Source organism: Ascaphus truei, chromosome 2, assembly GCF_040206685.1.
Source record: "Ascaphus truei isolate aAscTru1 chromosome 2, aAscTru1.hap1, whole genome shotgun sequence".
NCBI lineage: Eukaryota > Metazoa > Chordata > Amphibia > Anura > Ascaphidae > Ascaphus > Ascaphus truei.
The window spans coordinates 258,898,217-258,924,690 of record NC_134484.1 but is presented as its reverse complement, the minus strand read 5'-3'; the positions used below and the strand labels follow the sequence as shown (position 1 = coordinate 258,924,690).

Sequence of the window (26,474 nt, the reverse complement as noted above, 5' to 3'; positions counted from 1 at the left end):
CACAAGCTGCACATTCCTTTATACATGGACCTGCGCCAATATGCAAAATAAATTATCATCGCAGACAGACACAGATGCCCACCGAAAATGGCACAAGCAAAATTAATACATATATGTTGTCTGTAGCAGGAATAAATTAGTGTTGATGGGTGTCAAAATAATGACCTTGTTAGAATTTGGCTTTTTACACATACAGTATAAAGAGAAAAAGTATCCTTTCAAGGGGATACACTGGGGCTCAAGGGATGGGATACACTGTAGTCTGTGTTAGAACCTGGATACATTATAGTAACAGTTGTTCTCTGGTAGGTCTAGTCTTTAGAAGGAACCTGACCCATAGGCAAGTATATGAAGTATAAACTTTTTTATACATAGAGCTATTTGTATTTAGGTAAAAGGAAGATTTGAAGGGGGCGTGTCGATGACGTCATCCAGGACAGTCGGGTAAAGGCTGAGCTCCAGAGACCCTCCTGAATAACCACGGATTATAGCCCTTTTACCCCGGACAAAAACCCTGAAAAAAGCCCCTGACGACCCTCTAAAACAAGAGAGATGGCTAATAAGGGGGAAAATCCCCCGACTCAGGGAGTGGGGAAGTACTTCTCTCCTGCAAAACAGCCTACTGAGACAGGGAATAGAAAGCAATATGGCCCCCAGGCTTTGGGCCCACGAGGCAAACAAGGCCTCTCAGACTCAGCAAGCCCTACCGAGACCCCCCCTTCCCCGGACGAGGGGATCACAAAGGCATACCTGGAGGAACTCCATGCCAAGCTCCAACGTTCACTACAGGCTAATATAAAGGACGCGGTAGCCGAAATTAGGCATGATATCCAGGGGCTGCAGGAACGCACTACCACACTGGAGACCAGGCTGGATGAGGCCTTACACCACCATTCAGAGGCCGATGACGAGATCATACGCCTGGGCCAAGAAATAAATATACTACGTGACGGACTGGAGGACCAGGAAAACAGGGATCGCCGCCAGAACCTGCGGATCCGCGGCATCCCTGGGGCGGTGCTACCCACGCATCTGCGCGCATACCTGAAGGACTTCTTCCTCTCCATATGCCCAGACCTTGATTCCCGGGACTTGGAAATGGATAGGGCGCACAGAGCCCTGGGCCCGCGCTCCGAGGACCCCAACCGTCGGCGGGACGTGATCGTGCGGCTCCACAGCTACTCCACCAAAGACAAACTAATAGGAGCTAGCAGAGGGAGGGACACGATCGCGTTCTGCAGCGACCCGCTTCAGGTCTATAACGACCTCTCCAAGCTTACGGTGGATCGACGCAAAGCACTACGTCCCCTAACATTACTCCTTCGTGCGAAAGAAATAAACTACAGATGGGGGTTCCCTTTCAAATTGATTATTCCCCACAAGGGTAAATTCCTCACCATCCGGCACCCTGAGGATATGATGCACTTAGCAAAAACCCTGGGCCTTCCCGTGGACTCCCTCCAACCTGCCCACCCAGCTGGTAACCGGGACCAGGAAAAAGATGACCAACCTGTGAGAGCCTCGGAGCGGATTGCCGAGCAAAGACAATCCCGCGACAGATAAAGAAAAACTCACAGACAAACCAACCTCCAGCCCGGATCCACGCCAGCATCAGCCCTGAAACTCACCCAAAATGGCGCCTGATGCGACCTTACCTTCTTACCTTCCCATGAAGAAGACCTCCGGATCACGGCCGCGGGGTGCCCTTCTTCCTCCCCGGTCCCAGAAGCCCCACCAAGGATAATCGGAGGGCGGACACCGCGCGACCAACTGCGGATCTTCGCGGCTACTCCCGGTGATCGACGAGGAAAACGCAATCGCCTGCTCCAAATTTCTCCCCAAAATGGCGTCCGGAACGAACTTACCGGTCCACGTGGCGCCCCTGGCTGAGTTGCAAGCTCCCTCCACAAAATGGCGCCTGCTGGGGACGTCCCCGCCCGCGGGGCTCCGTGGGACCTGCTGGAGCGCCACGGCTGATGTCAGTAGGAGGCGCGACTCACATCCGGCGCCAACGGAGACCCCGCCTGAACCCGGAAGCCGTCCCCGCCCGTGGAGCCTCATGGGGCTCACGGATGAGCCGCAAATGACGTCAGCAGGGTGCGTGACCCACGCCCGGCGCCGACGGAGGCCTCGTCTGCTCCTGGTCCAGGGGGCGATACCGGGGCCGGAGTGCCGGGCCCCCCGAGCGACACCCAGCTGCTGAGTGACATACAGCTGATACCACAGGATACTCCCAGCTCGGGGCAACCTGGCACTCCCCCCTCTCGGCCGATGGGCCCTTCCGGGGCAATCTTATACCCTCACTGGATCCCGGGCTCCCTCTCCCTCCCTGGAGGAGTGCTGCCAGCGCAAGTCTCCACAGCCCCATATGAGCCCTTCCGCGGTCATACTTCCAGGGATGGGGTCTGTAAAACTATGATACCCACATATATTCCCCTCTGAGTCTCTTCCTACCACCCCTAAGAGTCAGCTGGGTTCCCCCCTCACTACCCTATAGTTGTGTTATCCCCCACTAGAAGGATTATCAGGATTAGACATTGACTCCTTCCCTCAAGCTCCCATTCCTTTATCGTTAGCGTTATAGATGTTCCCCCATTTTGATTTTGATTCAGGGCCCCATGAAAGGGTTCTGTTGTTGCTGCTGCGAACGTTACTGTTATTGCTCCGAATGGAGCTCATGTTATTATGCTCGCTTCACTTACAGGCTGAGACTAATTGTTGCTTATGCGGATATATGTATCCCCCCCCTGTTCCCCTACCCCCTCCCCGTTCCCCTACCCCCCCCCTTCCCTACCCCCCCTTCGCCCCCCCCTCTCCCCTTCCCCCCCCTCTCACTCTCCCCCCCCCCTCTTCCCTTCCCCCCCTCTCCCCTTCCCCCCCTCTCCCCTTCCCCCCCTCTCCCATTCCCCCCCCTCTCCCCTTCCCCCATCCCCACCACCCCCTCCTCCCCCCACCACCCCCACCCCCCTCTCTCCCTCCCTCCTACCCTCCCCCCCCTTCCTCTCCCCCCCTCCCCCCCTCCCTCTCCCACTCCCCCCTCTCCACCTCCCCCCCCTCCCTCTCCCCCTCCCCCCTCTCCCCCCCTCCCCCCTCTTCCCCTCTCCCTCCCCCCACCCTACCCCTACCACCAACCCCCCCCCCGCCTTCACCAACTAACTACCCTCTCACTCTGCTAAAACTGTTCCCACCAACACACAGGTGAGAGAGACACTGCTCGGACTAAAAGCAGGAGGCAACGTTGGTATTGAATGCTATGCTTATGATATGTCAGAACTGTTCTCCCCCCCTTCTGCCCCTTATCTCCCCCCCTCCCCCCTCCCGTATCACCCCCCTTTTCCTCCCACACCTTCCCCCAACTCCTCCCCTCCACCCCCCCACCCTCCTCTCTTTCCCCTCTTCTCACACCAAGGACCACTCCACGGAGGGGACGCACCCGAACCTCACCGCCCCGGGAGGGCCCAAGAGACCTCAGGCTCATTCAACACTTATAGACACCTACCCGAGCGGTCAAGGTACACTATATGAGCGCCTGTAAACACAGTACAGAAGCTAGGTACACATTAATCGGACTCTTCCCAGAAGCGGTCCCCTACCCAGCCTAACCCTGAACCCCCCACCCACTCACCTCCCCCCCACCGCCCACCATTAGAACTGAGCAGCCCAGCACCTGCCCTCTCCCCTTCCCACTCCCCACATTGCCCATACAGGAGAGAAACCCAATCTTCTAGCACACCCACGGTCTGCATGTTTTGGCTGTAACTTCCAATAGCTAAGGGTTTCTACTCGGCCCACCCTTACTGGAGACAGTCGTCGGACCCGCCCCCCTAGGGTCTTAAACCACCCCAACCGGTCTTTAAACCAGATTGGTTTCAAACTTTACAGACCCCAATAGGGTCTACCTTCCCTCTTTTCTACCTCCGCTGATCCTATCCCAGCGGTTCCCCTCCCACCCTACCCCCCGTCCCACTTGGCTGTCCAGCTACCATCTTAACTTAAAGTTTACAAATAGTCAACGTCCATTCCAAGCAGAATGTCACGCCAACAAGCTCTAAAGTTTATTTCCCTAATTGTCAAGGGCCTCCACAACACCAGAAAAAGACGCCTGGCCCTACAGGAACTTAAGAGGTTGGGAGGCGATGTTGTTTTCCTCCAGGAGACACACTTCACATCTCGGGAGCCGCCTAAAACATTCCAGCATGTGTATCCGATGAGCTACTTCGCCTCATATAGTAGTAAACGCAGAGGGGTCGCCATTCTGATTCGTCAGGGCACACCATTTAATCTTGCTAAAATCCAGGCAGATCCAGAGGGAAGATTTATTGTGGTCTACGGTTCGCTCTCAGGCTCGGCAATCGCCCTTATTAACCTATATGCCCCAAACGAGAACCAGACAGATTTCTTAAAAACAGTTCTGGCAGAAATTGACCCCCAATATCTATCATCGCTACTTATTGCAGGCGATCTAAATATGGCTCTCAACCCTAAAGAAGATAAATCGAGCCTCCCAGGGCGACAACAATCCACCCAGTCACAAAGACTGGGGAAAAAATTCAAGGACATAATGGGGGACTTTTCACTTTTAGACATCTGGAGAACACAACACTAGGGACAAAGGGATTATACCTTTTACTCGGCCCCTCACCAGACATATTCCCATATAGACTACTTTCTTGCTACCAAGAACATCCTAGAAGCCGCCCTAGATACTGACATCGGCCCAATCACGTGGTCAGATCATGCTCCCATCACCCTGACCCTATCCATTCCATTCGTGAAAACAACCTCGTATTCCTGGAGACTGAACGACTCCCTACTGAATCACTCGGAGACAGTACGGGAGATCAAAAAATCCCTTAAGGAATATTTCCGGACAAATATAGGTACTGTTACCTCTCCAGCGAGCCTGTGGGAAGCCCATAAGGCGACAATTAGAGGACATTTCATCTCGATTGCCTCCCATAGGAAAAAAACTAAACTTAAACAAACCAAAGAGCTAACAGACAAAATAATAAGTTTAGAACAACAGCATAAAAATAACCCTTCCCGGAAAATTTATAAACAGTTGACTTCTACCAGAAGCGACTTAAGAATAATTCAAATGGACAATGTCGAAAAAGCTCTTAAATGGACGGGTCAGAGGTATTACGATAAAGGGAACAAGGCCGACAGACTTCTTGCTAGCAAGTTACGAGGCATACACAAAAGATCGCAAATAACGGCGATTCGGAATAGTGCTGGTGAGCTCCTATACAATGAAAAAAAAATTGCAGAGGAATTCACTAAATTTTACTCTAAATTATATAACCTACGGGCTCACTCTGCTAGCCCAGACCCGAAAGAGCTATCGGCTACCATTGATTATCTAGCTGACTGCGACCTCCCCTCATTAACAGAGGAGGAACTCCTTCTCCTGAACGCCAAAATAACGGCGGAAGAACTAGAATGGGCCGTTAAGGCCTCCAAAATTTCTAAAGCACCGGGCCCTGATGGTTTCACAAATGCCTACTATAAGAAGTTTCTCCCCATTCTGTCCACCCACCTTTTACAATTGTTCAACTCATTCTTAGAAGGATGTCCTATCCCATCTTCAATGTCATCCGCCAATTTGGCCATAATCCTTAAAGAAGGGAAGGACCCCACACAATGCGGTAGCTATAGACCAATCTCACTGTTGAACAATGATCTAAAACTATACAGTAAAATATTGGCGAACAGACTTAATCCAATTCTCCCGAGACTAGTACACATGGACCAGGTCGGGTTTGTCCTGGGCCGTCAGGCCTCAGACAATACCCGTAAAATCATTAACCTTGTTGACCAGGCCCACCTTACAGACTCACAAGCTATGTTACTAAGCTTAGACGCAGAGAAGGCATTTGACAGAATTGACTGGCTGTTCCTAGACCAAACATTAAAAAAATTCGGATTCAGGGACTCCTTTCTTACGGGTGTCCAGGCGCTCTACCAAACTCCATCCGCCTCAGTTAGACTATCGGGTGGAGGAGCGGAACAAATCCACATTCGAAATGGTACCCGACAGGGTTGCCCCCTCTCCCCTCTCCTTTTCGCTCTCACGATTGAACCACTGGCGGCCAAAATAAGACAAAACCCAAACATCCAGGGTATACCTATGGCCACTGAACAATACAAAATTTCCCTATTCGCTGACGATATTATCCTGACCTTGACCAGACCCCTAACTTCCCTCCCCAACCTCCAGATGGAACTGACGGAGTTTGGAAAGGTATCAGGATATAAAATAAATAGCGACAAATCTGAGGCCCTAAATATTAGTCTTCCCGACCCCACAATCAAACTCCTCAAGCTGAATTTCAGCTACCGATGGTGCCCCTCGTGCATTAAGTATCTGGGAATTAATGTATCTAGGCACTATCGGGACCTATATAGGGATAACTACCCGAAACTATGGGATCAGATCAAAAGGGATCTAGATCGGTGGGAAGGTTATCAGATCTCATGGATTGGGAGGATGATCTCTACCAAAATGAATATACTCCCAAGAATGTTGTACCTATTCCAGATGCTCCCAATCCAGGTCCCGGCCGCCGATCTAAAATATATACAGAATAGACTACTCCACTTCATTTGGCAGGGTAAAAGACCCAGGGTAGCCATATCAGTCCTGATGACCACGAGATCCAGAGGAGGGATGGGGGTGCCTGACCTATATAAATATTATCTAGCCGCTCAGCTCAGGCAGGTAGTAATGTGGAACTCAGACCCGACCCGATGTTGCTGGGTGGGAATGGAAACTCGGTGTACCAAACTGCCTTCTCTGCAAGCCTGCCTCTGGAGCCTGAACAGAGGTGATGGCCACTTACACAATCTTAAGCTACAGGCCTCACGATTCACGTGGGACACCTGGTCCAGTTGCAAACTTAAATTTAACCTCACATCCATAAACTCACAACTCACCCCCTTCGTTAATAACCCTAAATTCCCTCCAGGATGCGGATCTAAGCTGTTCGCCCACTTTCACACACGGGGTATAGAGGCGATTGCCGACGTACTGAGCCTAGGGAAGCTCCTGAGCTACCAAGAACTGAGGAACAAATTTAAAATTACAAAATTGGACACCTTTAAATATCTACAAATTAGAAATTTTGTCAGAGCTACGTGCTCTCATCCAGAATACCCCACTCTCACGACGTTTGAACTCTTGTGTGAGGACAAGTCTTACCAGAAGGGACTCATCTCAGACATATACAATATCCTAATGCGCTCAACGTCCCCTACACAGCACGACTACATGCTGCGATGGTCAGCTGACCTAAACGTTGATATAGAAAGAGAGACTTGGGAGGAAATCTGGCAGGCAGCCTCAGAAACTTCCCTTTGCACCACAATTAAGGAAAACATCTATAAGATCATGTTTGGCTGGTATCTTACCCCAGCACGATTAAACCAGATCTACCCTCTGGCATCAGACCAATGTTGGAGAGGCTGTGGTAATAGAGGGGACATTGCCCACATCTGCTGGACCTGTCCAGAAATTGTGAAATACTGGGCCAAGGTCCAAATTCTTATAAAAGAGGTCACAGGCCTAGAAATTCCTATTGAACCACTGACCTTCCTGTTGGCAGCACCCATGCCGAATATAGTTCGGCCCACCAGGAAATGAATATCCTTCATTCTCACTGCGGCGAGATGCTGTATTGCGACCTCCTGGAGGAAAACAGCTACGCCAGCGCTCAATACAATAAAGAAAAGGATTGGGGAAGTAATGACTATGGAAAGGCTCACAGCCAACATCAGACAAAAAACCCCGGCCTTTGAGGATATCTGGGAACCCTGGTTCCACTTTACCAGAGCGCCCCGATCAACCCAGGGAGGTGGGAGACTAACTCCCCCCCCCATAAGAAAAAATCAGTACGAACCTCACCAGCCACACCCTATCAGCCCTGTAGGATGACAATACCCTCCCCCCCATCCTCCTCCCCCCCCTCTTCCTCCCACCCCCTCAACCACCCCTCCACCCTCCCTCCTTACCTTCTCTCTATGAAGGCTCCCCCCCTTTTTATCATGGACAACTTAGGTTGCCCTTCTTTCCCCCCCTTTAAAAAAAATTTATGTTTTGGAAAATGTTAGGCAACAAAATTTGTCAGAAATGTTGTATTCTCTAAAAATGCCTAATAAAAACATTGAAGAAAAAAAAGGAAGATTTGAAGCTGCCTGGGATTGTAAGGGGTTTTAACTGGCTTTTGGAAATATGGGTGTATAGAGGATCTTTTTTGTAACTCAGTCTCTGATTTTCTTAGTCTTTTGGAGACTATCTGAACAGTCTCCCTTTCACCCTCCCTGTTAGTCTACTGTATGATTTTTTTGTATGGAAGAACAGACCCCTTGCAGAAAGTCGCTACTTTATCTGTCGCTCGAACTGCGCCATTCTGCTTTTCATCCCGTGATTCCACAGACAGTAAATCTGACTACATCTGTATTTGTTATTGTCTTTAAAGCTATTTATAATTAAGTAATTTCATTGAGCTTTTCAATAAATGATATGGCCTTTACCTCCAATACTGTGTGGCCTGGGCTTTATTGGGATCTGGGGTTTCAGTAGGTTGTGTTTTACATAATTTTAAAGGGGAAAGAGGATGGGTCTTCTAGAGATCATGTTATCAAGATGTCCACACTGATTTATCATGACTAATCTTGCACATCATAATATTGCCACTATATAAATAAATATGCATCATTCTGAAAATTGCCAATGTCATTTAGTATGATGGCAGTGCCGAAGAGAGTTATTTTTCAATAGCTTTCATTTATACAGTGACAAGAATGGTAAGTAAGTCAATCCCCACCATATTACAATAGGCAAATAAGTAAGCAGTACTTCATATCTGCCCTTTAACGGGTTGGAGATGCCCAAACGTAATTTGGCATGCAGGAAAAAAGAGGAAGGATAATGGTCTTGGAAGATTTAAGGTAAGGTTTAAGGTGGCAGTGCTTGTTTTTATGATTATTGCCTTTCAGTACCAGAATAACGTGTTTCGGATAGTATATGTGTTAAATCTGGTGGTATTCTTGCACCTGAAAACCAGGGGAATGGAAGAGATGGGGGATGGGAAGGGGAGTGAAGAGCTCCCGCATCAGCAAGGTAATGAGGTAAATATGGTAAGTAGATTAAGTACAAAAGATCATACAACGGTGCAAAAGGGGACAAGGGATACTGAAAACAAACATACAAAATGATTCCCCCTTGAATGCACTCGGGTAGATCAGTGAGTAATGATAAATTTAAAATCCTTTTAATCAATAATAATCAATATTAAAATAGTATTTGGATAGAGGTGTATGGTACAAGAAATCCAGGGCCACCCCCTATTGACATACCGAACAAAAACTCCCAATAAATACAGACATGGAAGGTAACTAAAGGGATCTAAGCATCAGACAACACCGGCATGGATGCCAGGACGGTTCTAGTAATAGTCCAACAGAATAAAGTGCTAGTCACTCGTATGGAATACACTTATATCTGAAATTCACCAGTCTCTATAGGGAAGGCTGCTGATACTAAATCTGAAGAACAAATAAATTGATGCAGATCTAAAAAAACAAAGTGATCATCACACAACAGATGCAGACTAATAAATACACAATCAACATATTACAGTGGGATAGGAGCACCTGACCTAGCAATAAGATGGTCCTGACATAAAGGGCTAGCACAAAATGTGCATAAGTAGCACCCTAAGGCACGGTACACAGACCGTATCAAGTTATAGCCTCGTTAGCAGAACTCATATAGGACCTCTTCATAAACACAGACTTTGGTGTGAAAAGAGAATGTACTAAAATACATCAGTGCTACTGTAGGTAGGTATCTAACATATAACTGAACCACTGATAATCAGTCTCGTTGGAAATGTGTGTACAGGTGATGTATAATCATAGTGCTGGAAAGAAGTCTACTAGTGTTAATACACTGCACATATGTTAAATGAGCCATGTCACACTGAGTGGCAACCACATAATAAAACATACATACATTGAGAGATACGTAGAATCAGTAATATAACACTGCACCTATAAGCCACGTTACTCTTAAACGTTTAAATACATAAGTCTCCACAAATGGCAACCACTTAATTTATCGTGTACCAGCATGGAGGCAGTTCTGTATATGTAGACATAAGGAGGGGAGAGCTGGAGGCACCGGCGGCAAGGCAGCAAAGATGGTAATCAGGCAGCCGAAGATGCCTGAGCGCTGGAGCGCATGTCAGTCGCGTCCGCTCTGTATGGTGACGTCACGCTGTGTGATCACCTGACGCACGTTTCGCGCGGTTTCACGCTTTCTCAAAGTGAAACCGCGCGAAACGTGCGTCAGGTGATCACACGGCGTGATGTCACCATACAGAGCGGACGCGACTGACATGCGCTCCAGCGCTCAGGCATCTTCAGCTGCCTGATTAACATCTCTGCTGTCTTGCCGCCGGTGCCTCCAGCTCTCCCCTCCTCTCAGGGTTTTACTATGTATCAGTGGAAACATCTGAACCAAGCTAAGTACACTGTTTCCTAGCTTGTGACACACACACTATGTTGCGCTACCCTGGGAGGTGGTCTACATATACAGAACTGCCTCCATGCTGGTACACGATAAACTAAGCGGTTGCCATTTGTGGAGACTTATGTATTTAAACGTTTAAGAGTAACGTGGCTTATAGGTGCAGTGTCATATTACTGATTCTACGTATCTCTCTATGTATGTATGTTTTATTATGTGGTTGCCACTCAGTGTGACATGGCTCATTTAACATATGTGCAGTGTATTAACACTGGTAGACTTCTTTCCAGCACTATGATTGTACATCACCTGTACACACATTTCCAACGAGACTGATTATCAGTGGTTCAGTTATATGTTAGACACCTATCTAGCACTGATGTATTTTAGTACATTCTCTTTTCACACCAAAGTCTGTGTTTATGAAGAGGTACTATATGAGTTCTGCTAACGAGGCTATAACTTGATACGGTCTGTGAACCGTGCCTTAGGGTGTTACTTATGCACATTTTGTGCCAGCCCTTTATGTCAGGACCATCTTATTCCTAGGTCAGGTGCTCCTATCCCACTGTAATATGTTGATTGTGTATTTATTAGTCTGCATCTGTTGTGTGATGATCACTTTGTTTTTTTAGATCTGCATCAATTTATTTGTTCTTCAGATTTAGTATCAGCAGCCTTCCCTATAGAGACTGGTGAATTTCAGATATACAGTAGCGGCAGCTTTTATTTGAAGCAATGCCGCCGGCCGGGTGCGTGTGCGCAGCGTGGAGACGCGGCACGTTGCGGCGCACTGTGACGTCACAGTCACGTGCGTGCCCGGCTTCCCCGGCTTCCCCGGGCTTCCCTGACACCCCTGGAGATTAAAATAAGGTAAGCGGGGGTGCGGGGAAGCAGAGGGGCAGAGCAGGAGCCGGGTTCGGGGTCGGGAAGGGGGGGTAAATTGCGTGCGAGGGGAGGGGGGTGAGTGGAGGGGGGTGCGTGGGGGAAACGCGGTGGCGCGCGGTTTTGACTGGCGGCAGCTGGAGTAGATCCCGGCATGCCGCCGGCATTACTTCAAATAAAAGCTGCCGCCACTGTAAGTGTATTCCATACGAGTGACTAGCACTTTATTCTGTTGGACTATTACTAGGACCGTCCTGGCATCCATGCCGGTGTTGTCTGATGCTTAGATCCCTTTAGTTACCTTCCATGTCTGTATTTATTGGGAGTTTTTGTTCGGTATGTCAATAGGGGGTGGCCCTGGATTTCTTGTACCATACCCCTCTATCCAAATACTATTTTAATATTGATTATTATTGATTAAAAGGATTTTAAATTTATCATTACTCACTGATCTACCCGAGTGCATTCAAGGGGGAATCTTTTTGTATGTTTGTTTTCGGTATTCTTGCACCACCAGTTTTGCACCTGAAAAACGTAATATTATATCATATGTAATATACGATGTAATATGACACATACTGTGTGTTTTGCAACAAAAAACAATAGTAACAGTGCAACGGTGTACTTAATCTTAGGAAGATCACATACAGTATCATACCTTTCCAGTGGTATCGTTGCATACAGGTACCTGCTGTAAGCTTCAAGCATTGGCGCGTGTGTGTGAAGAAGGATGATATTGTACACCACCAGTGCAATCACCATGATTATCATTTTCAATTCATAGTTTATTCGTAAGAAAACAGAACAGGAAACAAATCCCAGGATACAGCTGTATATAAAGTACTGTTGGAAGAAAAAACAAATATATTAAGAGAGAATATACTGCATAGCCATGTCTAAATCTTGTTGATTGTTTGATCATTTGCAAATGGTTCTTATGTGATTGTGGATGTTGGATGAATAAAGTGCTGTTAATGATTACTTTCTCAAAAGCTTGACTTTGTTCTTGCTTATTCACATCACTTTTTTTTTATAAAAGCAAACATGCAAGCGACAGTATAAATCAAACTTTTTTTTTTATTAACGACATTAAGACGTCAGTTATTTAATATTCTGACCATCATAACCTGGCTAGAATTGTAACACATTTTTCATTTTGATAAACATAGTACAGTTTTCTTTTGTAGGCTAGGCTAAACTATCAGTTTAATTACATAGTGTACAAGAAATTGTCAAAGGACTGCAAGATACAAATGCAAAAATTAACATACTGTATTCCCTCTCAACAAACATGTTGTTCCATGTTACCAGTCCCTGTATCACTTACTAAAGTGTGCAGGACAGAAGTAAAGCAGAATACTTTGGTACATTGCTGTTAAGAAAAGAACATTACGGGAGTGCATGAAAGCTTAGTTTCCTAGCTCCCCTCGCACCGGCTTAAATATCGATTAAAAGTGGCATTCTAAGCGACCCCACAAGCAACAGATAATTAGACCTATCGATTGGAACCCCCAGAGATGCCAACCAAGGCTAAATCTAAGTCGAAAGACCCTTCGGTCGCAACATATTTTAACAAAAATCCCACCGCAGCTGCGAGTGGCTCCGAAGTTCCCGCACTAACAATGCAATCTGACTCTGACAGCGAGAGGCCGGTACCAAGAGCGGGTGATCAAGAGCTGGTCACCAGAAAAGATCTCTGTGAATTCTGCGGAGAAATTAAACATATGTTCCGCAGAGAGTTATGAGATCTACGGAGGGACCTGGACGGGCTAGGAGAACGGACCGGAGCCTTGGAACACAAAATGGACGATAACACGAGGGCGCTCCAGCAGACTAACAAAGTTGTTGCCCAGCTGGAGGACAAGATCAGGGATATCACAGACAAATAGGAAGATGCCGAGAATCATGATCGGCGAAACAATGTGCACATTAGGGGGTCCCTGAAACCATTAACGACCCGGAGGATTTTATACAGAAATGGCTAGAACACCTGCTACCTGATAAAACGGCACAGGACCTGCACTTGGACAGGTGTCATAGAGCTTTACGATCTAAGCCCCAGTCAGGAGACCCCTCTCGCGACATTATTGTGCGCTTCCACTTTTATAAAATTAAGGACTCTGTATGCCCGATCGCCAGGGAGTCGAGAGCCATGGAGTTTGAAGGAGTCAAGCTCAAGGTCAACCAAGATCTGTCCCCGGCTACCCTCGCTAGACGGAGAAATCTTGGGCCATTGACCAGGGTTCTGCAAGATAAGGGCATCTGGTATCGTGGGCTGTTCCCATTCGCCCTCCTGATAGTCAAGAATGGAGTGGCGAACACCCTACAGAGAGTCGAGGACGGGGACGCCTTCCTGAAAAAACTAGGTCATCTGAAAAAAGCCCCTAGCCCTGGTCCCTCTCAACCTCCTCACCTCAAATCAGATGCAGATCCAGCGTAGGAGACGTTCTGAAGCAGAGTGGGAGAGGCGGCAGCTGAATCCACGTGAAGTTTCGAGGTTGACATCGTTAAATCAGACCAATTGAGCACTTAAAGGAGACGTTACCCAATTTCCCACTCCTAGTTAAAATGACCGGCCCTCGAGGACACTTCATCATCCCCCCTGGTGGTCACCTTCAGGAACTGCAGGCTATGGAAGACAGCAGCCATCGTCATCGATCTTCATGGCTTCCAGTGGTGGGAACCTGAGCTGAAGGCGCGATCGGAGAGGGGGAGGAGCCACAATCCTGACGACAGCCCAGCGACGCGCCAGAGGAGCTGCAGTGATCGCACCCTCCCTCTCAGCCACGAGACTTCCAGACTACTGAGCACTTCCGGGGGAGAGAGCACTTCCGGTGTCATGGACACTGGAACAGCTACATGTCAGCAGGGGAGAGATGCCCGCGGCAAGGCCTATGGAGGAGGCGGCCTATCTGCGGCACTTGGGGGGGCGGGAGGGTGGGGTGGGTAGTAAGATAGCACCCAGATAGATTTCACAGAGCAAAAGAGACCGCGGAAGCACTCGGGCACAATATAAGTAGACCTTGATTATAGAACGAGAGGTACACATAGAGGCAGACTTTATTAGCAGAGCTCCCATATAGTAAGAACAGACGCTGATATTAGAGGGACTACCACACAATTTAAAACGTGACCTAGATTAAGTAGATTATCAGTTTAGCAGCTCTGAACACTTCACACCTCGTTTTGATCTCAGGGGAGGAATAATAGATCCCAGATGGCACAAAGCGCACAGTGAAAGGGGGAGATAGCAGACTTAGTAGAGGTCCTAAATTGGCCAACAGACATAGAGGGATAACTGGGAGACGGGGGGGAGAGGGGTATGACCTTACAAGAGGGGTCGGGTTTATGTTATACCCGATCGTGTTGCTCATGTTTACATGTTTAAATGTGTTGATTAATTGTGCTTTGTTACTTTGTTATCAGGACAGAAGGCAGGCGGCCTGTGGGGGTGCTCAGAGATGCCCATTTCGAGATCCTGTCCATTCAGGCATTTGCTTGCCCGGACAGTGGACCCTTGTTCCACCCAGTTCCCACCGTTGGGGGTCGCAGAGAGAATAGACTTAAACCCTCCAGGGAGGAGAAGATGGACAACCCCGGCGGTGGCGGCGGCTTCCCTATAGGCGACGGGGTATCTTCGGGCACCAGGACACGTCCTTGGAGCCAAAGTTAAGTTAGGTTAAGTTACACAATTAAAACAGTTAATTACGTTATAATAAAGTTATACTGTGCCACAGTTCATGTCACTCCACGCAAGTGGAACATAGCCGGTGCGAACTAACTCTGGTAGTTCGCCGGCACCTCAAGAGGTATCCCATGGAAGTAGTTCATGGGAACCACTCAGTCCTACAGAGGTCAGCCCTAAAAAATAACTTGACACCCTATATACAGGGGTCAGGTGGCAGTCCGATACATAGGACAGGTGAGCCGACTCTGGAACCATCCAGACACGGCTTTATGTTTTTCCTTGTTTTGCCTTTTTTTGTTCCTTTCCCACCCACCCCCACTCCCTACCTAATCCCTATCCTGGGCCGCGGGTTCCCCCTATCAGGGGTCAGCACTGGGCCGCTATGCTGGTAAATATAGGACCATATACAACGTTCGCCCTTCAGCTGTGGTATAGACTATACAAATACTATATCAGATTAGGAAACTATCCATACATAATATCATGTTAATGGCCTTAAATATTATATATAACAATGTGAAAGAATTTAACAACCCGACAAAACGAAAAGCCGCATTCACAGATTATAAAGGAAAACAGGTCCATTTCCTACTAGTCCAGGAAACCCATTTCAGCCGCAGCAGCTCACCGAAATACCTAGATAAACAATTCTCACAATTTTATTTAGCGTCTGCAGCCGAAAAAAAAGCGAGGGGTTGGCATTCTCTTCCATAACCGAATCCTTTTTATCCTAGAAACCCTCAGAAGGGATAGCGACGGCAGATTTCTTATAGTCGTGGGAAGGGTGCAAGAACAATTTATCACACTAGCCTCGATATATGCTCCCTGTGAACAAAGCCATGACTTCTTCCGGGAATTTTTTCAGACACTAAATCAAGTGGCCAAAGTCCATATCATACTAGCTGGGGACTTCAATCTAACACTGAACCCGAAATTAGACAGGACTGGTATCTCCAGAAATTGCCTGAAGAAAGTTTTGGATGCCTTAAAGATAGGCCTCAAAAAAATCAGCTCACTGATATATAGAGGGAACTTCACCCCACTGAAAATAACTATACCTTCTACTCCCACCCCCACGATGCCTATAGCAGAATCGACTACTTCTTCATCTCTAGCAGACTGGTTCACTGGGTCTCCCACGCAGGGATCCATGACATTTCATGGTCTGACCACGCACCAATAGAGCTGAGGTGCACTCAAATTCCCCGGCGCAAACTGGAAGCTTAATGAGTCACTGCTTAAAATCCCAGACATATGAGACTCAGTAGGTGTGGAGATAGACCAATTTTTCACTACTAACCATGGTTCGGTGAGTTCGTACCTCACTCTCTGGGAGGCCCATAAGGCAACCATCAGGGGCATACTAATTGGCATAGCTGCCCGGTGGAAGAGAGAGCGCTCCAAACTAAACTACACGCCCTTACGTCAAGGCACAAACAAAGATCAAACCCTCATGTCTTAACAGAGATAGAAAATACTAAAATTGAAATCAATCTCTTGATGGTCTCTCAGGCCGACAAATCCCTGAGTTGGTCGCGGAGGAAATTCTATGAAAAGGCGAACAGGCCAGATACCATGCTAGCGCGTAAATTACGCACCAGACAGTCCAATTATAATATACAGGCGATCCGGTTAAAGAACGGAGCCACCACATCCAACCCAAAAAGCATAGTAGAGGAATTTAAACTATTTTATGAAAATGTATATAATGTATAAACAAAATACACTTGATTCCGGTGCAATCAACTAACCAGATGCAGTTCGTCTCTATATGCGGTGGTCCCGCTCATTGAGGTCAACAGCCACTAAAAGTGGAGGGATATATAGGACCAGACCAAGCAAAGGCCGGAGGCGCCACACAGAGACACAGAGGCGTGATTATTAGCTCCAATTAGGGGTACAAGGATAATGTATTACAAGGGGGAGAGGTAGGTTACCGTAAAGGGGAGTACGTAGGGCAAAGGAATGATCATAAGAAAGCATTGTTTGCTAGTTGTTGTTTGAAGATTTTATAGGAGGGAGGCCGGATAGCGGGGTTCGAGCCTGCTTATGTTCCTGCATGGACCGACAGCCGGAGCGGGAAAGGACATCAACCCCAATGACCGGCAAAGTCCCTTGGGAGGGGATTCCAGTGAGGGAGGGAGGGGGGCAGGGGGGGAGGGAGTACCTGGCCGCCTACACTGAGTACCCAAGGGCGATGGTCTCACAGCCGGGGTACTGGTGCCGAGGCTCTGAGACCACTGTTTATATGTGTTGTTTATGTCTGTCTGGATGTTCCCCCCCCTCCCTCATGTATCTTCCCCCCCATAGTGCACCAAACTACAGGAAGATGGAGAACTACAGATCCCCAGAAGCAGTTGGAGTATGCGGACCAACGAACGGCCCAGATGACCTCGCCAATGGAGCACACCTCTTCTGCAGACAAGGATGAGTAATGAACTAATAATGATTACACACAATGTCAAAGGGTTTAACAGCCCGGTTAAACGTAGAATCGCATTTAAAGAGTATAGCCGCCTGAAAGCCGATATACTTTTTCTACAAGAAACCCACTTTTCACACTCCAATCACCCGAAATATCTAGACAAAAACTACAGAACTTTTTATCTGGCCTCTAACAAGGCAAAGAAAAGAGGAGTGGCTATTTTAGTACACAATAAACTAGCGTTAGATATAAATAAACAATATGCGGACCCGGAAGGTCGTTATATCATCCTTACGGGGATGGTACAAAGTCAACCTCTGACATTAGCGTCAGTCTACGCCCCGTGCGAGACGAGCGCTACATTCTTTACACAGTTCTTTAATAAACTACACACTGTCGCGAAGGGACATATCTTCATAGCAGGCGATCTTAACCGCACACTAGACTCTGACCTGGACAGATGTACGAGACCTAACCCATCCCACAAACAGGACGTACTAACCATACATAAGGGTATGCAAGACTGTCAGCTAATTGATATCTGGCGGGAACAACATCCTAATGCACGGGAATATACCTTTTATTCCCACCCACACAATCGCTACAGTCGGATAGATTACCTCCTGGTATCCAATAGAGTGGTCCCAGTGGTAGGGCACACAAAGATCCATGGAATCTCGTGGTCTGACCATGCACCGGTAGAGCTGCGGTGCACATTAGACGCCTTAGACAGACCTGGAGCAAACTGGAAGCTCAACGAACTCCTCCTTAAATGCCCCGTAACTGCAAAAGAGATTGGTGAGCGAATCCAAGTATATTTTAAGGACAATAAAGGCAGTGTGTCGGCTCAATCCACCCTATGGGAGGCTCATAAGGCTACCATGAGAGGGGTGTTGATGACCATAGCAGGAAAAAGAAAGAGAGCAAAAGAGGCGAAAGTAAAAGAGCTACGTGAGAAATTGGCACATCTCACTGCTCAACACAAAACGCACAAGGATAAATTGGTTTGGAAAGAACTGAGCGACACTAAAATTAAACTTAACCTGGTCCTGACCTCTCAGGCCGAGAAGGAGTTGGCATGGTCAAAGCGCAGATTCTATGAGAAAGCCAACAAGCCAGATACCTTATTAGCCAATAAGCTCCGAAACAAGCTTCCAAATTACCGTATAGCATCCATCAAATCTCAGGGGGGGGACCTTACCTCCGATCCTCGACAAATAGTGGAGGTGTTTAAGAATTATTATGCCACACTATACGACGGAGATAAGGTCAGCCACACACAAAAGACCGCAGCAACTTTGAACAAATTCCTAAATGAGGCAAATCTACCTACCTTGAGCAGCGAGGAGCGGGAGGCACTCCAGGGTGACTTCACCCTTGAGGAAGTAACGGAGGTAATGAAGTCCCTTAAACCCGCTAAAGCCCCTGGTCCAGACGGATTTTCAAATTTATATTATAAGAAATTTGTCAAGATTCTGGCTCCCCACTTGTTGTCCCTATTTAATGGGATTCTAGCAGGAGAGCCCCTCCCAGCGCAGATGCTCCAGGCGTCTATCTCTGTGATCCACAAAACCGGTAAGGACCCGGCAGACGTCAAGAGCTACCGGCCAATATCCCTGATCAATTCGGACACTAAAATCTTCTCAAAATTGTTAGCTAACAGGGTGGGCATTGTCCTTCCGGGGTTGATTCACCCGGATCAAGTAGGCTTTATTGAGGGCAGGCAGGCGGCAGACAATACTAGGCGGATTGTAGATTTGATTGATTTGGCAAAAAAGAAAAATATCCCGTCTATGTTGTTGAGTCTGGACGCCGAAAAGGCCTTTGATAGGATTGACTGGCCCTTCCTCAGGGAGACGCTGGGGGCGTTTGGGTTCGGGGGGCGCCTCCTAGAGGCAATACTAGCCCTTTACAATGGTCCCACTGCAAGGGTGCGACACCAAGGGTTCCCCTCGGAGATATTCAACATCCGTAGCGGGACAAGACATGGTTGCCCACTTTCACCGTTAATATTTGCCCTCTGCATAGAACCGTTAGCGGCTCATATCAGAGCGAGCCCAGATATAACAGGGATAGATATAGGGGAGCAGCATCATAAAGTAGCGCTATACGCAGACGATGTAATCTTGACACTGTCAAAACCCCTCACCTCCTTGCCCAACGTCTTTGCGATCTTGGGAACTTTCAGCTTGGTGTCGGGGTTTAAAATTAACCAGGCCAAGTCGGAAGCGCTTAACATCAATCTACCCAAGCCGGTCGAAAAACTGATAGAGCTCAACTTCAATTTTAAATGGCAACCCTCCGCTATCAAATATTTAGGGGTATATATCACAAAGGACTACAATACACTATATAAAGCAAATTTCCCCAGAATGGTGAAGAAACTGCAGGAAGATCTCAGGGTTTGGGCGGGCTATGGCATATCGTGGTTTGGGCGGATCAATAGTGTCAAAATGAACCTGCTGCCTAAACTATTATATCTGTTTCAAGCACTCCCGATACCTCTTGTTAGGACTGAGGTCCTCACGCTGCAGGCTCGCATTATTCAATTTATTTGGAATAAAAAAAGCCCACGAATTGCGAAAAGCATACTGACAAAACCAGTAACAAGAGGAGGGTTAGCGGTACCTTGCTTGTTGGCATACCACAAGGCGGCACAATTATGCCAAATTGTCCAGTGGCACTCGAACCCAGCAAATAGAAGATGGGTGGCCCTAGAAACAGAATGCTGCGCGCCAGTAAAACTGCACGATCTGATTTGGCTTCCAAAACAGTGCAAGAAATCAATAGGGATGCCACTCTGTGCAATTGCGAACTCGCTAGCGGTCTGGGAGTCATCTAAATTTAAAGCTAAATTGACCACACGACAGTCGTTGATGACCCCCCTGGTGGGAAATCCGGATTTTGCTCCAGGGCTGTTAGGTGACAAATTTGTAAAATGGACGCAAGCGGGGTACTTACGATTAAAGGACCTGGAAGGACGTAAATATATCAAGACGTTCGATATGATTAAGGATGAGAAAAAGCTACCCAACACAGAATTATTTAGATTCCTCCAGGTTAGGGCTTTCTATAATAAATTCCCGGTTCGCCCAGCACGAACCAATTTCGAACAGCTGTGTTCCAGAGAGACGGACACAAGAGGACTAACTTCTCGGATGTACAGGGAGGTAGTCTGTCCGAAGACTTCCGACGCCCCCCGACTGAAATACATGCGACAGTGGGAGACAGATTTAGGGGAGACACTAGAGGACGAGGAATGGGTTCAGATACTACAGGCAGCTGCCAAAAGCTCAATTTGTGCCACGTTGAAGGAGAACGCATATAAAGTCCTAATGCGGTGGTACCATACCCCATTGAAATTATCTAAATTTATCAAGGACTATTCCCCGCTCTGCCCAAAACAGTGTGGGGAAACGGCTGATTTAAAACATATGCTGTGGTCTTGCCCGAAAGTGGTCCCGATTTGGGAATCTATTAGAGATTGGCTAGAAAGAATCCTCAACTTGGAGATCCCCCTGGACCCGTGGCTGTTCCTCGTGGGCAGACGGCCTCAGGACGTGTCTAACGCGACACTCAAATTGGTTGCACATTTCGCAACCGCCACGAGGTGTGAGATCGCAGCAGTATGGAGACAACAGGAATTACCCACTATAGCTAAAATCAGGAACAGAATTTGGCATGTCTGCCAGATGGAACAGTTGACGAGTTGGATCAACGACTCTGGCTCCAAATTTCTAAACGTATGGGCCCCATGGCTGGCCCAAACAGACATCCCGGGGGTGGACGCCGCCACAATTTTGCATTAATATAGATAAATGCGTTCTCCTTGGACAAAGCAGACCAGACGAGATGATGACATAGCGACGGAGAACATAGAACCACCGGGATATCCACAACACACCCTAGCGTACACATAGAGCTAATAGCAGATCCTCCGCTCCGATGCAGCAGTTACAGGTGCCCCCCACCCCCACCCACCCTAATGTGTCTCACCCCAGTCTAGTTTGTCCTGTCCGTCTTAGTGATGTGGTTTACGTGTGGTTTGTTACGTCTGTCTCATGTCCTGTCTACGTGTCACTGTTTTGCTGACAAAATTGGGTATTCTGTAACGTATGCCAATAGGTGGTGATATTATGTATGCTCTGTAATACCAAATAAAAATGAGAGTTATAAAAAAAAAAGCTACCGGCCAATTTCCCTAATCAACACTGATGTTAAAATTTACGCCAATTTACTGGCCAATAGATTAAGTCATATCCTACCCAGACTCATACATCCAGATCAAGTCGGCTTTATTAAGGATAGACAAGCTGCGGATAATACCCGATTAATCGTTGATCTGATAGAGATAGCCAATAACAAGAAATTACAAGTTATGATGTTGAGTCTGGATGCGGAAAAAGCGTTTGACAGGATTGACTGGCCGTACTTAAAACAGACGCTTGGAGCTTTCGGCTTTGGGGAGCGGGTGAGTAATGCAATATTATCACTATACTCTGGCCCCGCTGCTAGGATCCTTCACCAGGGTTTTCCATCTAATGTATTCCAAATTAAAAGCGGCACACGGCAGGGATGCCCATTATCTCCCCTTCTATTCGCCCTGTGTATGGAACCTCTAGCAGCGCAGATCCGCAACAACCCGGATATCTCAGGGATTACTATTCACTCATAATCCCATAAGGTTGCCCTGTACGCCGATGATATTTTGCTATTGATCTCTAAGCTTCTTACCTCTCTGCCGAACCTATTTGACCTGCTAGAGAAATTTAATAGAATCTCAGGATTTAAAATAAACCAAACCAAATCCAAGGCCCTAAATATAAGCCTCCCAAAAGAAACGGAAAAACTATTGAGTCTGAACTTCAATTTCAATTGGCAACTAAAAACATATTAAGTACCTGGGAGTCCACATCACTAAGAATTATAAGGGCATCTATGAGGCAAATTATCTCAAACTGATTAGAACGTTGAAAGAGGACCTGAGAAAGTGGATGCCCCACAAGATCTCCTGGATAGGTAGGATACATAGTGTTAAGATGAATATCCTTCCCCGTATCCTATACCTTTTTTAGACTCTACCAGTGCCACTTAGACTGAAGGACATACTCTCACTTCAGTCTGAAATCTCCAATTTTATCTGGGGAGGGAAAAAACCGAGAATAAACAAGACAATTATGAAAAAGACCATTCGGACGGAGGGTCTAGCGGTACCTTGCCTGTTATCTTATTATAAAGCGGCGCAATTGTGTCAACTCACACAATGGCAGATCAACCCAGCATTGAAAAGATGGGTGGACCTGGAGACGATGGCTTGCTCCCCACTGGAGTTAAACAATTTGTTGTGGATACCTAAAACAGCTGTTAAATGGGCTGAACGGCCGCTTTCCTCTGTGGCAAACTCATTGTCGATATGGGAGACCGCTAAATTTAAGCACGCCTTGACCTCCAAACATTCACTGATGTCCCCGTTGTGGGGCAACCCCGACTTTGTGCCAGGTCTAGCAGAAAGCGCGGCAGGTAATTGGAAAAAATAGAGATATCTTAGGTTAAGAGATCTGGAAGGTATGGTACCTCACCCCGCTTAAATTATCAAGGTTTGTCCCTGGATACTCCCCGCTGTGTCCAAAACAGTGTGGAGAATCGTCTGACCTGTTACACATGCTGTGGTCTTGCCCTCGAATCTAACCTCGGATCCATGGCTGTTCCTTCTGAATAGACCATGGCCAGGCCTCTCCAAAACGGAAACAAACTAGTTGCTCATTTTGCAACAGCAGCGAGGTGCAAGATCGCAGCTATGTGGAAACAACCTGAGATCCCAAGCATCCCCAAGATTCGGAACAGATTATGGTATATATGTCAGATGGAAAAATTAACAAGTTTAGTTATTGACACTGGCACCAAATATCTAAAAGTCTGGATGCCTTGTCTGGCACAGACAGATATCCCTGGGATTGAGGTAACCCCAATTTGGCAATGATAGTCATAAATGCATTCTCCCTCAAAGAGCGCGAGCTTGGCTTGACAAGATAGCGGACTCCGGACTCTACCCAGCGCTTAGATATAGCACAGACCGTATATGTGCAGGCCACAGTAATCCTGGTCCCGATCACAACACATAAGTTATGAGAGCCAACGTCCTCCCCCCATTCCCCCCCCCGGGGCGCTCGCCCCCCCTCCCTCTCTCCCCCTTCCTTACCCTCACTTTTGTTTTTGCCCCCAAGTTTAAATGGCCTATTGGGTCTTTCGGCTTAAAGAGGGCTATTTTTCACCATTTCTCTGGTCCAAGCCCAAAGGAGAAAATATATGTATCGTATCTGAATGTAATGCTGTGATTGTTTATTTTACCTGTGTTCACGATACAACTTGTACCGAAAAATTCAATAAACTTGAAGTTATAAAAAAAAAAAAAAAAAAAAAGAACATTACAAATGTAATTTTGTAAATCATGGGAACTTGATATGTAGACTTCTTATCGAATGGATTGGGAAGTAGGATTGTTTCTAAAGTTATAACGAGCTCAACATATATGAATATACTAATATAATATAAATATAGTTTTTATATAATGCGTAATCACCTACTGTTTTAATAGTTAGGTTCATATTCTTACATACCAGGAAAGAAACAGTATGTTTTGATCACTTTTAATTAAACAAGCGTAAATATCTTAATGCATTTAAACAGTGGCACAGGAATACAATCAATTCTAATTATTATCTGTAAAGTAGGCTGCACCATTTTATTTATGATAAAGGTGAAAGCTCCCTTCTTTAGCCTTCATAAATTCACATTTTGTTTGTATTCACAAGTTAACAAAGTAAATTGGGTGGATGCTATTTTGAACACATGCAGCCAGAAATAAGATAGATGCTGTTAATTATGAAATCACACCTGCTGTGAGAAATTCTCCTAGTGGCTTTCTTATTCAAATTAACAAGATCACAATGTGCCTATTTTCCATCAGGCAGAATGTTACATTTTCACTGGTGATTTTTGCAGTTTCTTTCTTTTTGAGATACAGTAGAATGCAAAAGAACATTTTTAGAAATGTCTGACCCCAAGCATTCAGGAGGTTTGATCACTATAACAATTTAATCATGGCATTGCTTGTGGTGCCAGAAACACATTGCCCCTCCGACCATGAAGTGATTGAATTGTTGTCATATTTATGTCTATCCACCAACTGAGGGCAAATTGGCACGAACAATTGTGGTATTCATAACTGTGATATTTATAACCATTTTTGTGGTCAGTGGGCATAACCTAACAACAGACATGCAAAAGCCAGTGCTAAACAGATTAAATTACCTTTTGCACATACACCATGCCCAGAGGAGTCTACAGAGCAAAGTAGATATACTGTAGTGGCTGAAAATGAGGCCTAAGCTTCTGACATTCTTGTAAGCTATTTATCTGAACCCCTTGCAACAGCTGTAGACAGTGATTACATCAAAGGTGACATAGAAAAGATGAACAATGGTGGGTGGGAGTGTGAGTGACAGTTTGAATGCTGTGATAAGGTATAAAAACCATGTTAATTCATCAATAGCTAGCTAGCCCAAAAATAAGAAGCTGGCAGTTGTTTATACACGGTAATGCTTGGATTGGATATTTTTCAATAAACCATCAAACTCATCTCGTCTTTTTCCAACAGAGAGATTCATTAAGGTCCGATATTAATGTTGTACCAAGTTCTGAAAATTGCCGGGTAATGTGTCCCAGGTAACTGTCAAAAAATAGAAATTTTACCAGGCCGGGTACTGCGGCGGAGGGTGAGGAAGACCACTGCGGAGGGTGAGGAGGACCACAGCGACATCGTGGTGGTGGTTGCAGCAGAGGACGTCCTTGTTGAGCCAGTGGGATCAGTGGAAAACATCACAGCTGATGCCAGTGGGAGCCGGGGAACCATGTGACTGGAGCAGGAACATTACTATTGGACAGTCGGGGAGGAGCTGGCTGTCCAGAAGTAACACTCCTGCTCCAGTCACATGGTTCCACAGATCCCACTGGCATCAGCTGTGATGTGTTCTGCTGCTCCCACCGGCTAAACAAGACATCCTCTGCTGCCACCGCCACCACCAGGATGTCTGCCACTGCTCCCACAATGTAACTGTGGTCCTCCTCACCCTCTGCAGTGGTCTTCTTCACCCATCGCCGCCTGCAGGTAAGAGGGAACAGAAAGAAAATTACCCGGCGCCGGTTCTCAACCGGCGTAGGTTCCAGCATCCTGCTGCCGGATCCTGGTAATAACCGGGTATATGAAAAAGTGCCGGATAAGCCAGGTATCAGGTAATTACCTGGAACTAGGTACATCACTATCTGATATCATTTATCACAGCACAACCCCGCATTAATTGTTATGCAAGTTAATGCAGGATTGAGCTGCAATACCTGGTTTTGAAGCTCAGTGAAACATTGTTGTTAGTTATCTTCTTAACGTATGTGTTACTAAATGTGCTATTGCGTGCATTAGTCCACATTAACGGGGTAAAAACACCTGTTACAGCTGAAAGGAGAAAAAAAGGGTAATGCATTTGGCAACATTTTATTTATTTATATAATGTTTTAATAGGAAGTAATGCATTGAGAGCTACCTCGTTTTCAAGTATGTCCTCGGCACAGAGTTATGATGACAATACATGGTTACATTAAATGAGCCTAGGTTCTTGTAACAGGGACTTGACCCTGTTAAAGAAACTTGCCTCAAATCCAGCAGTGTGCTGGTTAATTGCACACCTGCAATCAACCACCCCACATGCCTAATCAGAGCTCTCTCAGAAATAGCCTGTTCTGAGACAGGAAGGGAGGATTTATGAGCTCCCAATTGGAGCTGACCAAGGAAAGACAGACAGAGGATTCCTCCGTCTCACTATTGGGGGCTGAACCAAGGAAGGACAGTGTAAGGAATCGGGAGTCACGTCCGCCACGACAAGACCCCTCCT

At 46.7% G+C, this 26,474-nt stretch overlaps 1 protein-coding gene across 2 annotated transcripts in view; it reads right to left on the bottom strand.

The window, feature by feature from the left end:
* ADCY2 (adenylate cyclase 2) overlaps positions 1–26,474 on the bottom strand; it is a 1,451,375-nt gene that overhangs the window by 91,665 nt on the left and 1,333,236 nt on the right. For both annotated transcript variants that reach the window (XM_075586169.1, XM_075586170.1), the window contains exon 18: positions 12,075–12,259. In XM_075586169.1, coding sequence (XP_075442284.1) covers positions 12,075–12,259 — 185 coding nt within the window. The remainder of the gene's footprint in view (positions 1–12,074; positions 12,260–26,474) is intronic.